Source organism: Panulirus ornatus, chromosome 52 (assembly GCF_036320965.1).
Source record: "Panulirus ornatus isolate Po-2019 chromosome 52, ASM3632096v1, whole genome shotgun sequence".
In the NCBI taxonomy this organism is placed as follows: domain Eukaryota; kingdom Metazoa; phylum Arthropoda; class Malacostraca; order Decapoda; family Palinuridae; genus Panulirus; species Panulirus ornatus.
Genome location: NC_092275.1, coordinates 13,814,913 through 13,833,698, shown reverse-complemented (window position 1 = coordinate 13,833,698; position 18,786 = coordinate 13,814,913). Strand labels below are relative to the sequence as shown.

The following is an 18,786-nucleotide window of genomic DNA, read 5'->3' as shown; positions in this document are numbered from 1 at the left end:
CAGATTTGACCTTGAAGAACACCACTTTTGATAGAGAAAGGAGAGAGGCTTATATGCCAACAACTACAGAGATGGATTGACCAGAGAAGCATTTAGGTATGAGGGAGGGAAGCCAAAAGAGGGGAGCTTGGAGATGAGGCCCTGATGCCACACCCCTATGCCAAAGTTTTGGGAAAATGTTCCATCTTTCTCCTCTCTTTCTTTCAGTAACCTTTACATCTTCAACATTTGGATTTACAAATACCAGTGAAGCTCAAATCAAGCCCAATTTTTTTTGTAATTTTTCTTCTTAACTTCAGAAATTCATTATCTCATTTCAACTACCATTAGGGCATACTTTTGCTCATTCCATATCAACTACAGTACCATAAAACAACCCTACAGAGCCTCGAAAACCTCGAAACTGAAACCATAGAAAGGTCTGTGGGTCCTGGATGTAGATAGGGAGCTTATGTTTTGGTGCATTACACATGACAGGTTAAAATTGAGTGTGAGCGGATGTGCCCTTTCTTCATCTGTTTCTTGGTGCTACCTCGCTGACATAGGGTGCGACCAAGTGTGGGGAGAAGAGAATGTATGTTATCTTTTTTCCTTTCCTTCATGCATTTTGTACTGTTTCCTGTGGAGCAGGGTGGCATCAGGAATGGACGAAAGTGAGCAAGTATGAATATGCACATATTTATATATGTATATGTATGTGTTTATGATCCACTTCCGCTTCCATGGTTCCATCTGCTGCCAGATCCACTCCCAGATATCTAAAACACTTCACTTCCTCCAGTTTTTCTCCATTCAAACTCACCTCCCAATTGAATTGACCCTCAACCCTACTGTACCTAATAACCTTACTCTTATTCACATTTACTCTTAACTTTCTTCTTTCACACACTTTACCAAACTCAGTCACCAGCTTCTGCAGTTTCTCACATGAATCAGCCACCAGCGCTGTATCATCAGCGAACAACAACTGACTCACTTCCCAAGCTCTCTCATCCCCAACAGACTTCATACTTGCCCCTCTTTCCAAAACTCTTGCATTCACCTCCCTAACAACCCCATCCATAAACAAATTAAACAACCATGGAGACATCACACACCCCTGCCGCAAACCTACATTCACTGAGAACCAATCACTTTCCTCTCTTCCTACACGTACACATGCCTTACATCCTCGATAAAAACTTTTCACTGCTTCTAACAACTTGCCTCCCACACCATATATTCTTAATACCTTCCACAGAGCATCTCTATCAACTCTATCATATGCCTTCTCCAGATCCATAAATGCTACATACAAATCCATTTGCTTTTCTAAGTATTTCTCACATACATTCTTCAAAGCAAACACCTGATCCACACATCCTCTACCACTTCATAGGGTGGGGGAGGGGGCGAAAATTCTGGGAGCCTTGAAGAATGTGTGGAAGTCGAGAACATTATCTCGGAAAGCAAAAATGGGTATGTTTGAAGGAATAGTGGTTCCAACAATGTTGTATGGTTGCGAGGCATGGACTATGGATAGAGTTGTGCGCAGGAGGATGGATGTGCTGGAAATGAGATGTTTGAGGACAGTGTGTGGTGTGAGGTGGTTTGATCGAGTAAGTAACGTAAGGGTAAGAGAGATGTGTGGAAATAAAAAGAGCGTGGTTGAGAGAGCAGAAGAGGGTGTTTTGAAATGGTTTGGTCACATGGAGAGAATGAGTGAGGAAAGATTGACCAAGTGGATATATGTGTCGGAGGTGGAGGGAACGAGGAGAAGAGGGAGACCAAATTGGAGGTGGAAAGATGGAGTGAAAAAGATTTTGTGTGATCGGGGCCTGAACATGCAGGAGGGTGAAAGGAGGGCAAAGAATAGAGTGAATTGGAGCGATGTGGTATACCGGGGTTGACGTGCTGTCAGTGGATTGAATCAAGGCATGTGTATGGGGGTGGGTTGGGCCATTTATTTCGTCTGTTTCCTTGCACTACCTCGCAAACGCGGGAGACAGCGACAAAGCAAAAAAAAAAAAAAAAAAATGTGTTTATATATGTGTATGTATGTATGTATGTATATATGTATGTTTGTATGTATATGTTTATGTTTGTATGATTGTACGTATGTATATGTGCATATATGTACATAAATGTGTATGTTAGTGGATGTTTCTTTCTCTGTCTGTTTCCTGGTGCTACTTTGCTAATGTGGGAGGTGGCGATCACTTATGAAAAATATTATATTTATTTCATACAAGATTGCCATTTCCTGTGTTAATGATATAGAACTAGGAACAGATGAAGAAAGACCACATTCACGTACATTCATCCTCTAGCTGTCATATGCACTGCGATGAAACCACATCCCCCTTTCCATAACCAGGCCCTAGAGACCTTTCCATGGTGTCCCCCAGCTGCTTCACATGTCATAGTTCAGTCCATTGACAACACATTGACCCCTATATACCACATCATTACAATTCGCTGTATCCAATGCATGCGTCTCACCCTCATGCATGATCAGGGCCTAGTCATTCAGAATCTTTTTCACTCCATCCCTCCATCGTTAAGTTGGTCTCCCCATGTCATGTTCCCTCCACTTCTAAAACATATATCCTCTTTGTTAACCCCTTCTCTCTCATTCTCCCCATAATTCGAAAAATTTGGCACACCTTCAGTTCTTTCAACCACGCTCTTTTTATTATCACACCTCTATCAAACCCTTTTGTTACTTACACAATCAAACCACTTCACACCACATATTGTCCTCAAACATTTCAATTCCAACACATCCATCCTCCTCCGCACATCCCTATCTATTAAGTGATGCCTCACACCCATACAGCATTGTTAGGACTACTATACCATCAAACTTTCCACTCATTCTTCAATGCTGTCAGAACTAGATAACATCTCTTTCCGCGCATCCTTCAATGCTGTCAGAACCTTCACCACCTCTCCCACCCTATGAGTCACTTCCACTTCCTTGCTTCCATTTGCTGCCCTGTCCACTCCCAGGTATCTAAAACACTTCACTTCCTCCAAATTTTCTCCATCCAGACTCACAACCCAACTAACATGCCCCTCTACCCTGCTATGCTAAAGCTAATAACTGCTTTTATTCACATTTCCTGACTTCCTCCTTTCACACACTCTTCCAAACTTGGTCACCACCTTATGTAGTATCTCATTCAAATATGTCACCAGTACTGTGTCAGCAGCAAACAACAGCTACCTCACTTTCCATACTGTGTCACCCCTACAGACTACATGCTCACCCCCCTCTCTCCAAGATTTGCATTTACTTCCCTCACCACTCCACACATGAACAAATTTAGCAGCTTTGGTGACATAACACACGCCTACCATAGATCAACCTTCCCGTGGAACCATTCGCTCTCTTCTCTTCCTATTCATACATTTATAACCTATCTTAAGCCAGCTACCCATTTTATCGACCAACCTCAATGAGTTGATTGTGGACTGACTGCTGCATTCAGGATCTTTTTTGTGTTTATGTTTGAGGCTCCAGTCACAGACAGAAGTCCAAGGTAAGGCCAGGTCTTAATTGAAATATAGAGAAGTTAATGAAAGGTAAGAAGTGACTAGGAAAAGTATGTATGAATTTTGCAAGAAGCGAAAAACCTTTCCTTTAAAATATGCTAGGTTATAGTTATTGGGAAAGACATGAGAGCATAGAGAGTTCCAAAGCTTCAAGGTTTACAGAAAGAAACAGCTATTAAAACAGCTCACCCTTGAGTTGCTGTTGATGACACAGTAATCATGTGGCAGAGTGCATCAGTCAAAAATGCTAAATGCTGCATCATGGAGTTCTGCTGGCCAGACATGTCTCATAATGGTTGAAGTGGGTGAATCCTCAAAAATATACCTTGTGAAGTGTCTGGGGTAAACCATGGAAAGTTGTGTGGGGCCTGGATGTGGAAAGGGAGCTGTGGTTTCGGGCATTATTTCGTGGCAGCTAGAGACTGAGTGTGAACGAATGGGTCCTTTGTTGTCTTTTCATAGTGCTACCTCGCACACATGAGGGGGGAGGGGGATGGTATTCCATGTGTGGCGAAGTGGCGATGGGAGTGAATGGGGGCAGACAGTGTGAATTGTGTGCATGGGTATATATGTATGTGTCTGTGTATGTACATATATATATATGTACATTGAGATGTATAGGTATGTATATTTGCGTGTGTGGATGTGTGTGTGTGTATACATTGTGTATGGGGGTGGGTTGGGCCATTTCTTTCGTCTGTTTCCTTGCGCTACCTCGCAAACGTGGGAGATAGCGACAAAGCAAAATAAATAAATATATATTGTTGTTCATGATATATGGTTGCTTTTTTGAGGTTCTCTGCACTCCAGGGAGCCCACCTAACCCTACTCCCATGTAAAGCACAGTCTCGAAGCTGCTGTAGTCAAGTAAAAGAGGGCTCGGGGTTGAATGATTAATTACAGCTCATATATTTATTTATTTATTTATTTTGCTATGTCACTGTCTCCCACGTTTGCGAGGTAGCGCAAGGAAACAGACAAAAGAAATGGCCCAACCCACCCCCATACACATGTATGTACATACACGTCCACACACACAAATATACATAACTATACATCTCAATGTACACATATATATACACACACAGACATATACATATATACAAATGTACATAATTCCTACTGTCTGCCTTTATTTATTCCCATTGCCACCTCGCCACACATGGAATAACATCCCCCTCCCCCCTCATGTGTGCGAGGTAGCACTAGGAAAAGATAACAAAGGCCCCATTCGTTCACACCTAATCTCTAGCTGTCATGTAATAATGCCCGAAACCACAACTCCCTTTCCACATCCAGGCCCCACAGAACTTTCCATGGTTTACCCCAAACGCTTCACATGCCCTGATTCAATCCATTGACAGCACGTCAACCCCGGTATACCACATCGATCCAATTCACTCTATTCCTTGCCCGCCTTTCACCCTCCTGTATGTTCAGGCCCCGATCACTCAAAATCTTTTTTACTCCATCTTTCCACCTCCAATTTGGTCTCCCACTTCTCGTTCCCTCCACCTCCGACACATATATCCTCTTGGTCTATCTTTCCTCACTCAGTCTCTCCATGTGCCCAAACCATTTCAAAACACCCTCTTCTACTCTCTCAACCACACTCTTTTTATTTCCACACATCTCTCTTACCCTTACATTACTTACTCGATCAAACCACCTCACACCACATATTGTCCTCAAACATCTCATTTCCAGCACATCCACCCTCCTGCGCACAACTCTATCCATAGCCCGCGCCTCACTCATATTGGGATAAATTTGTGTTATAACTCCTCACCAAGGAAGTGTTTCAGATGCTAATAGGGATATGTCAATAGTAGAGAAATTGTTTTCCATACTTTATAACTTACATTTTCACAGTTTAAGCTGTGGTGTGTATTATGAACTTGTAATTCTGTTTCTGATGTGCTACATTTCTGCAGTGCCACAGTAATGAGCGTATTGGTGTTGTGCGAGGAAAAATTGCCAACTTTGCCCGTGTGCCCCTAGAGCAGGTCCAGACTCTCTCTTTTGGGGAAAACAGTGGAAGGTTGATTAATGGTGGGGAGCAGGATAATCGACTTTTGCATCACTTGGGCATCAGCACAAACACATCTGTCATAGCCAAGATCAATACATCAGGTGTTGCTCAGCTCAAAGAGGTAAGATCATTTCAGAGGAAAAGTTTCCATTGTGATGGGATTAGATTTAAGTCTATATTTCACTGAAATCTTTCATGTTTGGAGAGAAAAGGGAAAGTTTTATCGATAATTCTTGTATGAAAGTAGCCAGTCAAGTAACAAAAATATGTCACATCTTTACAGTGTATACTCAATAATGAACTTTAAGAGACATTTTTTTTATTTTTATTTTGCCTTGTTGCTGTCTCCCGCGCCTGCGAGGTAGCACAAGGAAACAGACAAAAGAAATGGCCCAACCCACCCCCACATATACACACACATACACATCCACACACGCAAACATGCACACCCACACATCCCAACGTACACACATATATACACACACAGACACACATATACACACATGCACACAATTCACACTGTCTGCCCCTACTCACCCCCATCGCCACCCCGCCACACATGGAATAACGTCCCCCTCCCCCCTCATGTGCGCAAAGCAGTGCCAGGAAAAGACAACAAAGGCCCCATTCGCTCACACTCAGTCTCCAGCTGTCATGCAATAATGCCTGAAACCACAGCTCCCTTTCCACATCCAGGCCCCACACAACTTTCCATGGTTTACCCCAGACGCTTCACATGCCCTGATTCAATCCATTGACAGCACATCGACCCCGGTATACCACATCGATCCAATTCACTCTATTCCTTGCCCACCTTTCACCCTCCTGCATGTTCAGGCCCCGATCACTCAAAATCTTTGTCACTCCATCTTCCCACCTCCAATTTGGTCTCCCACTTCTCGTTCCCTCCACCTCCAACACATATATCCTCTTGGTCAATCTTTCCTCACTCATTCTCTCCATGTGCCCAAACCATTTCAAAACACCCTCTTCTGCTCTCTCAACCACGCTCTTTTTATTTCCACACATCTCTCTTACCCTTACGTTACTTACTCGATCAAACCACCTCACACCACATCTTTCCTCAAACATCTCATTTCCAGCACATCCACCCTCCTGCGCACAACTCTATCCATAGCCCACGCCTCGCAACCATACAACATTGTTGGAACCACTATTCCTTCAAAGATACCCATTTTTGCTTTCCGAGATAATGTTCTCGACTTCCACACATTCTTCAAGGCTCCCAGGATTTTCACCCCCTCCCCCACCCTATGATTTACTTCCGCTTCCATGGTTCCATCCGCTGCCAGATCCACTCCCAGATATCTAAAACACTTTACTTCCTCCAGTTTTTCTCCATTCAAACTTACCTCCCAATTGACTTGACCCTCAACCCTACTGTACCTAATAACCTTGCTCTTATTCACATTTACTCTTAACTTTCTTCTTTCACACACTTTACCAAACTCAGTCACCAGCTTCTGCAGTTTCTCACATGAATCAGCCATCAGCGCTGTATCACCAGCGAACAACAACTGACTCACTTCCCAAGCTCTCTCATCCCAAGCCCCTCTTTCCAAAACTCTTGCATTCACCTCCCAAACAACCCCATCCATACACAAATTAAACAACCATCGAGACATCAGACACCCCTGCCGCAAACCTTCATTCTCTGAGAACCAATCACTTTCCTCTCTTCCTACACGTACACGTGCCTTACATACATTTCAGCGTATACATACATATATATGCACAGACATATACATTTCAACATATATATACACAGACATATACATATATACCCATGTACATATCCATACTTGCTGCCTATATTATGGTGTAGTGAAGATGAGCATGTAGTAAAGATGAGGGTGAAGTGAAGTTGAGGGTCTAGTAAAGATGAGGGTGAAGTGAAGTTGAGGGTCTGGTAAAAACCTGTACGTTTCAGGTCAATGCCCATGAAACTGATAGAAGTTAGGGGATGTAGTGAAGATGAGTATGGTGGTGTATCCTTCTGTGGTGGGTATAATTGTGAGTGATAATGGAGAGGGATGCATACTGCATTTGCTTTCTGAGGTTTACATTTCTAGTTTGTATATGATTTGGAATATGAAAACAGTGTATTAGATGAAATATGAATTAAGTGAAATGAAATTTCTGTTACTTTATATTGAGTTTTGTATGAAAAGGCTCATATTTCGAAATATATTTCCAGGTTGGTGATAACTGGGATGAACTGCCAGGTACTGCAAGTTACTGTGATATTTATGAGGGAAGTGGTTCTGATGGAGCAGGAGGATCAGGAGCATCAGGTGGACACTCAAGACTAGGGGCTGGACCACCTTTGGCAGCCGTAGGAGATGGTCATGGATGTCAGTACAACCTAGATCAAGAAAAGCAGCTGCCAGGCGTGGTCATGGCCAGCCAGGGTCATGATGTCTTTTCAATGCTGTATGAGTTGGCCCAGCTTGAGGAACCACAGTAAGTTAATGAATTAATTGATTATTTCTCACTTGTATTATTTTGCTCTTTTGGGAAAATTTGAGTCCTTGTCCGTTTCTGTTTAATCTTCAGTTCCCATGTATCATTTGATTTAAATGAAACTTTATAGAAATGATATTTGTAGAAAAATTCAGAGGTAGTTTAGAAATGAACTGGGTTTACTTTTACTTAGTAATGTTGATTCATCCAAACTGGCTTCAGAAGTTTGTGCCAGTGTATGTTTTTGGTCTATTTTAGATTAAACTTTGTCCAAAAATATGATGGTAATCCATAGAGCTAATTCATTGGGGTAGAAGACTCAGAAGACTTGAGTATTCAGCAGGTATGTACAGATGTTTTCCAACATGTCCGAGTTCCATTCTGACCGAATGGTCGTATCTTGAATTAGACAAAAGTCGGATGTATGTCAGCATGGCATGTAGAATTCATATACCTGTCCAGCATTCTGTTATCCTACTCAATTTCTATCATGATTATCTTGTTTTTTATCAACCAGATTATTATGCGATTCTGTATTTTCTTCTCACTTTGAATTTGAGATTCTTTTGTTCATGGTTTGATTCATTCAAACTTTCAATTAACTTTTTGGCAGCTCCTTTGTCAGCACTTGCTGCTTCACCTGTGACTCAAACTTTGTGCAGGCTAAATCTTCTTTAAATTCTGTTGAACCAACCATGACTTGCTGTGAAGTTCTCGATGTCATCCTCTCCCTCTCACTCCTTCAAAGTCTTTTAAAGACTTTCAGCCTTTCCCGGAATTGGTAGTAAGTTTTGTGGTACACATTTTTTAATTTGATCTTTCATCCGCAGCATCAACTTTTCCATTTTGTGGATGTTCCCTTGTCGTTGCTTTGTTATTATGTTAGACTTCATACTTGCTGAACCTTTAACTGCTTCATATGTTTTTTCCTTGTCCTTTAAAACTGTGGAGACTGCAAATGGGACTACTGTAGATCACATGTAATCACATAAACTTTTTTCCTCCTTCATTTTAGGTGATTACCTTCATTTTCAGTTCCAGATCCAGCATCTTCCTTGGCTTCTTGCCAGATATATCAACATATGATGGGTTTTTCCTCTTGCTCATCACCTTTATCCAGCACAAAAATTTGTCAGATTCACTCGAATAACTCTTACTTGCTGAATGGTAACTGAGAGCGAGAACTGAGAGAGATGCTGTGATGTACACAATGGCGAGATCGTCTGGTATTCACTGTCCTATGCACGCAGCCGTTAGCACTGGTGGACGTATGACCAAGCGTGATTTTTATATTCATGCATATTTTTTAATGTATGTTTTTTCAGGTCTTGTATACGGATGGTCGTAAGTCACATAGGTCATGTCAGGTAACATCAGAACTGTTTGTTTAGTGAAGTTGCTGTATTGTAGTTGTTTTTAATAGCTTGCACAGTTAAACCTTTTATTATGTTTATTTATTTTGCTTTGCCGCTGTCTCCCGCATTTGCGAGGTAGCGCAAGGAAACAGACGAAAGAAATGGCCCAAATCACCCCCATACACAATGTATATACATACACGTCCACACACGCAAATATACATACCTATACATCTCAATGTACACATATATATACACACACAGACACATACATATATACCCATGCACACAATTCACACTGCCTGCCCCTATTCATTCCCATCGCCACCTTGCCACACATGGAATACCATCCCCATCCCCCCTCATGTGTGCGATGTAGCACTAGGAAAAGACAACAAAGGCCCCATTCGTTCACACTCAGTCTCTAGCTGTCATGCAATAATGCCCGAAACCACAGCTCCCTTTCCACATCCAGGCCCCACACAACTTTCCATGGTTTACCCCAGACGCTTCACATGCCCTGATTCAATCCACTGACAGCACATCAACCCTGGTATACCACATCGATCCAATTCAGTCTATTCCTTGCCCTCCTTTCACCCTCCTGCATGTTCAGGCCCCGATCACACAAAATCTTTTTCACTCCATCTTTCCACCTCCAATTTGGTCTCCCACTTCTCCTCGTTCCCTCCACCTCCGACACATATATCCTCTTTGTCAATCTTTCCTCACTCATTCTCTCCATGTGACCAAACCATTTCAAAACACCCTCCTCTGCTCTCTCAACCACACTCTTTTTATTTCCACACATCTCTCTCATTCTTACATTACTTACTCGATCAAACCACCTCACACCACATATTGTCCTCAAACATCTTATTTCCAGCACATTCACCCTCCTGCGCACAACTCTATCCATAGCCCACGCCTCGCAACCATACAACATTGTTGGAACCACTATTCCTTCAATCATACCCATTTTTGCTTTCGGAGATAATGTTCTCGACTTCCACACATTCTTCAAGGCTCCTAGGATTTTCGCCCCCTCCCCCACCCTATGATTCACTTCCGCTTCCATGGTTCCATCCGCTGCCAGATCCACTCCCAGATATCTAAAACACTTCACTTCCTCCAGTTTTTCTCCATTCAAACTCACCTCCCAATTGACTTGACCCTCAACCCTACTGTACCTAATAACCTTGCTCTTATTCACATTTACTCTTAACTTTCTTCTTCCACACACTTTACCAAACTCAGTCACCAGCTTCTGCAGTTTCTCACATGAATCAGCCACCAGCGCTGTATCATCAGCGAACAACAACTGACTCACTTCCCAAGCTCTCTCATCCCCAACAGCCCCTCTTTCCAAAACTCTTGCATTCACCTCCCAAACAACCCATCCATACACAAATTAAACAACCATCGAGACATCAGACACCCCTGCCGCAAACCTTCATTCTCTGAGAACCAATCACTTTTCCTCTCTTCCTACACATACACGTGCCTTACATACATTTCAGCGTATACATACATATATATGCACAGACATATACATTTCAACATATATATACACAGACATATACATATATACCCATAGTACAGATCCATACTTGCTGCCTATATTATGGTGTAGTGAAGATGAGCATGTAGTAAAGATGAGGGTGAAGTGAAGTTGAGGGTCTAGTAAAGATGAGGGTGAAGTGAAGTTGAGGGTCTGGTAAAAACCTGTACGTTTCAGGTCAATGCCCATGAAACTGATAGAAGTTAGGGGATGTAGTGAAGATGGTATGGTGGTATGTATCTTCTGTGGTGGGTATAATTGTGAGTGATAATGGAGAGGGATGCATACTGCATTTGCTTTCTGAGGTTTACATTTCTAGTTTGTATATGATTTGGAATATGAAAACAGTGTATTAGATGAAATATGAATTAAGTGAAATGAAATTTCTGTTACTTTATATTGAGTTTTGTATGAAAAGGCTCATATTTCGAAATATATTTCCAGGTTGGTGATAACTGGGATGAACTGCCAGGTACTGCAAGTTACTGTGATATTTATGAGGGAAGTGGTTCTGATGGAGCAGGAGGATCAGGAGCATCAGGTGGACACTCAAGATTAGGGGCTGGACCACCTTTGGCAGCCGTAGGAGATGTCATGGATGTCAGTACAACCTAGATCAAGAAAAGCAGCTGCCAGGCGTGGTCATGGCCAGCCAGGTCATGATGTCTTTTCAATGCTGTATGAGTTGGCCCAGCTTGAGGAACCACAGTAAGTTAATGAATTAATTGATTATTTCTCACTTGTATTATTTTGCTCTTTTGGGAAAATTTGAGTCCTTGTCCGTTTCTGTTTAATCTTCAGTTCCCATGTATCATTTGATTTAAATGAAACTTTATAGAAATGATATTTGTAGAAAAATTCAGAGGTAGTTTAGAAATGAACTGGTTTACTTTTACTTAGTAATGTTGATTCATCCAAACTGGCTTCAGAAGTTTGTGCCAGTGTATGTTTTTGGTCTATTTTAGATTAAACTTTGTCCAAAAATATGATGGTAATCCATAGAGCTAATTCATTGGGTAGAAGACTCAGAAGACTTGAGTATTCAGCAGGTATGTACAGATGTTTTCCAACATGTCCGAGTTCCATTCTGACCGAATGGTCGTATCTTGAATTAGACAAAAGTCGGATGTATGTCAGCATGGCATGTAGAATTCATATACCTGTCCAGCATTCTGTTATCCTACTCAATTTCTATCATGATTATCTTGTTTTTTATCAACCAGATTATTATGCGATTCTGTATTTTCTTCTCACTTTGAATTTAGATTCTTTTGTTCATGGTTTGATTCATTCAAACTTTCAATTAACTTTTTGGCAGCTCCTTTGTCAGCACTTGCTGCTTCACCTGTGACTCAAACTTTGTGCAGGCTAAATCTTCTTTAATTCTGTTGAACCAACCATGACTTGCTGTGAAGTTCTCGATGTCATCCTCTCCCTCTCCACTCCTTCAAAGTCTTTTAAAGACTTTCAGCCTTCCCGGAATTGGTAGTAAGTTTTGTGGTACACATTTTTTAATTTGATCTTTCATCCGCAGCATCAACTTTTCCATTTGTGATGTTCCCTTGTCGTTGCAGTGTTATTTAATTTTATTTCTTTTATTATGTTAGACTTGCATACTTAACTTGCTGGGAACTTTAACTGCTTCATATGTTTTTTCCTTGTCCTTTAAAACTGTGGAGACTGCAAATCGGGACTACTGTAGATCACATGTAATCACATAAACTTTTTTCCTCCTTCATTTTAGGTGATTACCTCATTTCATTCCAGATCCAGCATCTTCCTTGGCCACTCTGCCCAGATATATCAACAATTTGAATGGTTATTCCCACTTGCTCATCACCTTTATCCAGCACATAAATTGCAGATTCACTCGAATAACTCTTACTTGCTGAAGGGTAACGGAGAGCGAGAACTGAAGAGATGCTTGTGATGTAACAATGGCAAGATCGTCCTGGTAATTCACTGTCCTACTATGCACGCAGCCGTTAGCACGGTGGAACGTAAGACCAAGCGTGATTTTTATATCATGCATATTTTTTTAATGTATGTTTTTTTCAGGTCTTGTATAACGGATGGCGAAGTCACAAGGTCATGTCAGGTAACATCAGAACGTTTGTTTAGTGAAGTTGCTGTATTGTAGTTGTTTTTTATAGCTTGCACAAAGTAAAATACCTTATTATTTAGTTTATTTAATTTGCTTTGCCGCTGTCTCCCAGCATTTGCGAGGTACGCAAGGAAACAGACGAAAGAAATGGCCCAACCCACCCCCATACACATGTATGTACATACACTCCACACACACAAATATACATAACTATACATCTCAATGTACACATATATATACACACACAGACATATACATATATACACTTATTCATATATGTTTGCCTTCATCCATTCCTAGTGCTACCCTGCCCCACAGGAAACAGCATCGCTACCCCAATGCTTCAGCGAGGTAGTGCCAGGAAAACAGACAAAAAATGCCACATTCACTCGCTCTCAGTCTCTAGCTGTCATGTAATAATGCCCGAAACCACAACTCCCTTTCCACATCCAGGCCCCACACAACTTTCCATGGTTTACCCAAACGCTTCACATGCCCTAATTCAATCCATTGACAGCACGTCGATCCCGGTATACCACATCGATCCAATTCACTCTATTCCTTGCCCGCCTTTCACCCTCCTGTATGTTCAGGCCCCGATCACTCAAAATCTTTTTTACTCCATCTTTCCACCTCCAATTTGGTCTCCCACTTCTCGTTCCCTCCACCTCCGACACATATATTCTCTTGGTCAATCTTTCCTCACTCATTCTCTCCATGTGCCCAAACCATTTCAAAACACCCTCTTCTACTCTCTCAACCACACTCTTTTTATTTCCACACATCTCTCTTACCCTTACATTACTTACTCGATCAAACCACCTCACACCACATATTGTCCTCAAACATCTCATTTCCAGCACATCCACCCTCCTGCGCACAACTCTATCCATAGCCCACGCCTCGCAACCATACAACATTGTTGGAACCACTATTCCTTCAAACATACCCATTTTTGCTTTCCGAGATAATGTTCTCGACTTCCACACATTCTTCAAGGCTCCCAGGATTTTCACCCCCTCCCCCACCCTATGATTTACTTCCGCTTCCATGGTTCCATCCGCTGCCAATCCACTCCCAGATATCTAAAACACTTTACTTCCTCCAGTTTTTCTCCATTCAAACTTACCTCCCAATTGACTTGACCCTCAACCCTACTGTACCTAATAACCTTGCTCTTATTCACATTTACTCTTAACTTTCTTCTTTCACACACTTTACCAAACTCAGTCACCAGCTTCTGCAGTTTCTCACATGAATCAGCCATCAGCGCTGTATCACCAGCGAACAACAACTGACTCACTTCCCAAGCTCTCTCATCCCAAGCCCCTCTTTCCAAAACTCTTGCATTCACCTCCCAAACAACCCATCCATACACAAATTAAACAACCATCGAGACATCAGACACCCCTGCCGCAAACCTTCATTCTCTGAGAACCAATCACTTTTCCTCTCTTCCTACACATACACGTGCCTTACATACATTTCAGCGTATACATACATATATATGCACAGACATATACATTTCAACATATATATACACAGACATATACATTTCAACATATATATACACAGACATATACATTTCAACATATATATACACACACAGACACATATATATATATATATATATATATATATATATATATAATATATATATATATATATATATAATATATATATATATATAATATATATATATATATATATATAATATATATATATATATTTTTTTTTTTTTTTCTTTTTTCTAGATTTTGCAATAGCATTTGAGAAAGTATCTTATGGATTACTGCTGCAGAAAGTATTTATTTTATTATCCTTGATTGTTATTCCCACATTAGTGAGGTAGTGCCAGGAAAACAGACAAAAAATGCCACATTCACTCGCTCTCAGTCTCTAGCTGTCATGTGTAATGCACCAAAACCACAGTTCCCTGTCCACATCCAGGCCCCACTTTAGAAAGTATCTATCTGTATCTCTGATTCCTATTCCCTTTGGAAATACCTACAAGGGGATGGCCATGGCAAAAGAGTCTTCATAATTGAGTAACTCCAGTGCCTCTTATTATCCTGTAGTGCCTCCTTATCACTTGCAGAGGGCACCTCTAACACAGTGTTTCCAGAGGTTCCTACCTACTGTACCTACCTACTACTTTTACCTAATGTGTCTATGCAGTGTTCTTACCTGATGTTTGAACCTACTACTTTCATCTAATGATCTTGCCCAATGTTCCTGCTTAATACTTCTATGTTTCTACCTAATACTCCTGCATAATGTTCTCACCTACTACTTCTCTTCATTGCTGTTACTATATTGCCAAAAGGCATGGCTAATGTATAGTGCTTGCTCCAGGAAAAAAATAAAGTTACAGAGAATGAGTTGTATGAGTTCAGTGATGTCAAGTGCTGTGACAAGGAGTGATTGTGTCTGTGGACAGAATGCTAGCCATCGATGTTTGGGTGAGGCAGAAAGAAAAAATAACTACCTGGGTCAGAGGAGTGCAACTTGACAAACATTTAGATACTGGCTGGCTATGTAGCTATCATTAACCCCACTGATATCAATAGAAAGTAGCAGAAGAAAATATTTTGGGGAAAAATTGGAATCAAAGAAGTACTGAACGAGAGGAAGTTCTTTGTAGCTGCAAATAGATACAGTCCCATGAAGAAATGCTTTTGGGTATCCTCCAAACAGTATCAGTGTTATGACTTTATGGAGAATATGTGGTTTTCTTTATGTCCCATCTGATTTCTGTTTACAAAACATAACTGACTGTTGTAACTACCAGAAGTTTTCCCAGAGTAAAGCAATTATTTTTGGACTATTAAATGTTTGATTAGAACTACCCAGACCAATATGCCGTACTAAATATTGCAATTAGCCTCACATTGTTTGTAATCATATCTGAGATTGATAGGAATGTGAGAGAAAATATAGTCAGATGAACTGCAAATGACAGCAAACAAGTATGAATATGTTCATGTGTATGTTTGTAATCATATCTGAGATTGATAGTAATGTGAAAGAAAATATAGTCAGATGAACTGCAAATGACAGCAAACAAGTATGAATATGTACATGTGTATGTATGTGTATGAGGCAGCAGTTGTTACATGCATGTTTGAGGATGGAAGGAAAAGAATAGAAGTGCAGGGGCCTATAGCAAGAAGGAGGTTAAAAAGGGCAAAAATGAGAATGCATGTAGGAAAGTCACATGGAATGGTTGGGATTATGGCTGAAATTCTAAAGTATGGACAAGAAATTGTGATAAGTGGATGCGTTTGATATGTAATTTGGCATGGAAGCAGAAGGTTGTTCAGGATTAAGTAAAAGCTATTATTGCTCTTTTAGTCAAAGGAAAAGGTGCCAAGGATGTATTTAGCAATTATAGAGGAATACGTTAAGTGTACCAGGAAAAGTGTATGAAAGAATGTTGATTGATAGAGTGATATAAGTGATTGAATGTAGAATAAGTGTGGAGCAAGGGGGTTTTAGGAAAGATAGGGGATGTGTGAACCTGATTTTCGCAGTAAGAATGACTGTGAAAAAACATCTAGTGAAAGATATAAAGCTGTTTACTCATTTTATGGATCTGGAGAAAATGTTGAATAGAATGCTTTATGTGATGTGTTAGGGATTTATGGGGTAGGGAGACAACTGTTAGATGGTGTGAAAGCCTTTTATAAAGGAACAAATGCATGTGTAAGAGTGGGTGGGGAATTGAACAAAAGTTTCAGTATACATTTGGATATGGGGCAGGGCTGTATGATGTCACTGTGGCCTTTTAACATATATGTGATAGGAGAGATGAAAGCAAAATTAGGGAAGGGGGATGCCATGGTGAATTATGGTGGTTTGTGGATGATACCATGTTGTTTGCTAAGAGTGAAGAAGAGTTGCCGGAATTTGTGTTTTATGATGTATGTAGTGTAGACGACTGAAGGTAAGTGTGAGTTAAAGTAATGGTGCCTGAAAGGAAACCAAGGGAAAGCATAAATCTTGCAAAGCCTTGTGAGAGTGAGAGAATAAAGTGTACTTAACTTTGATATATATATGTGGGGAGAAAAATGTGAAGAGGTAAATCTAAATATTAAGGAGCTATCTTGGGTAATTTTGGTGATATGGAAGGAGAGATAAGGGAGCAGTAGGGGATAGAAAAGTCATTGGGTCCCTAAATAGAATGATGAAGGGTAGAGGTGTCAGTAAAGAAAGAATTAAGAGACAGCATCGTCCTCCTGACCTTAACCTTTGCAGCCAAAACCTGGACATGCAGTGACTCATAGAGGTCTAGAATCTAGGCTATGGAAATGAGCTATTTGACAGAAGCTTGTGGTATGACTAGATGGAGCAGAGAAAGTATTGAGGGGGTGTATTAGAGATTTGGTATGGCAGGGATTGCAAAGGGAATGAATTGTGGAATGGTAGAGCAGGTGAAGCCTAATACTTTGAGGTGGCTTGGGCATGTGGAAAGAATGCAAGTTGGGGAGTCTACAAAGAAAGTATATGATAGTGCAATTAAAGGGTCTAGTGTGAGAGGAAGACCACCTGTAACCTTGGTAAAAGAGAGTGGAAGAGCATAGGAGGGAAAGAAATGGTGGCAGAATGGTGTATAAGAGGGAGGCATGTAAGGACGGGTGATAAGTAGAGACTCATTTGATTTGGCCATCCCCTTGATGGGAGTGCTGAGGGAACAGGCATCAGACATGAAGGTAGAAAGATAGATACTGATTCTTAAGATAATGGGGGGAATAAATGTAGCTATGTTTTTGAAGGTCAAATTATAAAATTGTGAATAATTGTGACTGGTCTAGATTAGAGACTGTACAGTGATTTTCACTTTGCCACATGGCAACGTGAATGTGAAAATTGAATGCATCCACCAGATACATCACACTGCTTTCTACTTTGCTGTTTTCTCATAGCATATGAGCAGATTTAGTACATCTGCTGTTGCATTTGGTGCCAACTTTCATAAGAAAATATTGTGAGTGTTTGATATTTGCTACATTTAAAGTCAAAAAAGTCTGTAATAGCAATTTTGAATGTTAAGGTGATTTTGACATGTGGTTTCAGGGTAGTGTAGTGTAGGATTTAGTGTAGTATGTATTTGAATACATATGGTGTACAGCTTTGTAATTAGCAGATTATGACTGTTATAAATCAGGCTGTTTCCAATGCTGCCAGTGTAAAATGCTCAGCTCCTAAGGTGTTGTATTTGCACCTTTACTGTTTCTTATTTTCGTATCCAAGATAGAAGCAAACTGAAGCCAGTTTCATAACATTCTTTACAAATGATACCAGGATAAGTAAGGAAATATTTTCAATGGAAGATGCGAAGAACCTTTAGAAATAAACCAGGTTTTTTGGTGGACCTTTCATAATAATGTGCATTGTAATGAAATATTTAAGCTACTTTTTTATGATTGAAGTGAAGAAATAAAAAAAATGCAGTGTCCTGGTCAGAAATGGACACCATCACATCTTGGAAGAGCAGTATAAAGGACGCTGAAGTAATTATGTCTCATGGCCTAACCTTTTACACACGCAACAAAGCAGCAGTTACCTCTTCCATAATGATGGCAGGCTGGATATTATGGACCTTCAAGATGAGAGGTAAGCCTGGTGATGATACTATTGAAGACACAAATACTCTCCTCATTAAAGTGGGTGCTAACATAATTTTTCACAGCAAGTAAAATTGCAGGTCTTT

At 40.6% G+C, this 18,786-nt stretch overlaps 1 protein-coding gene across 3 annotated transcripts in view; it reads left to right on the top strand.

The window, feature by feature from the left end:
- Positions 1-18,786, top strand: part of LOC139765085 (ubiquitin carboxyl-terminal hydrolase 24-like) — a 255,707-nt gene that overhangs the window by 94,178 nt on the left and 142,743 nt on the right. For all 3 annotated transcript variants that reach the window (XM_071692247.1, XM_071692245.1, XM_071692246.1), the window contains 2 exons: positions 5,472-5,690; positions 7,788-8,053. In XM_071692247.1, coding sequence (XP_071548348.1) covers positions 5,472-5,690; positions 7,788-8,053 — 485 coding nt within the window. The remainder of the gene's footprint in view (positions 1-5,471; positions 5,691-7,787; positions 8,054-18,786) is intronic.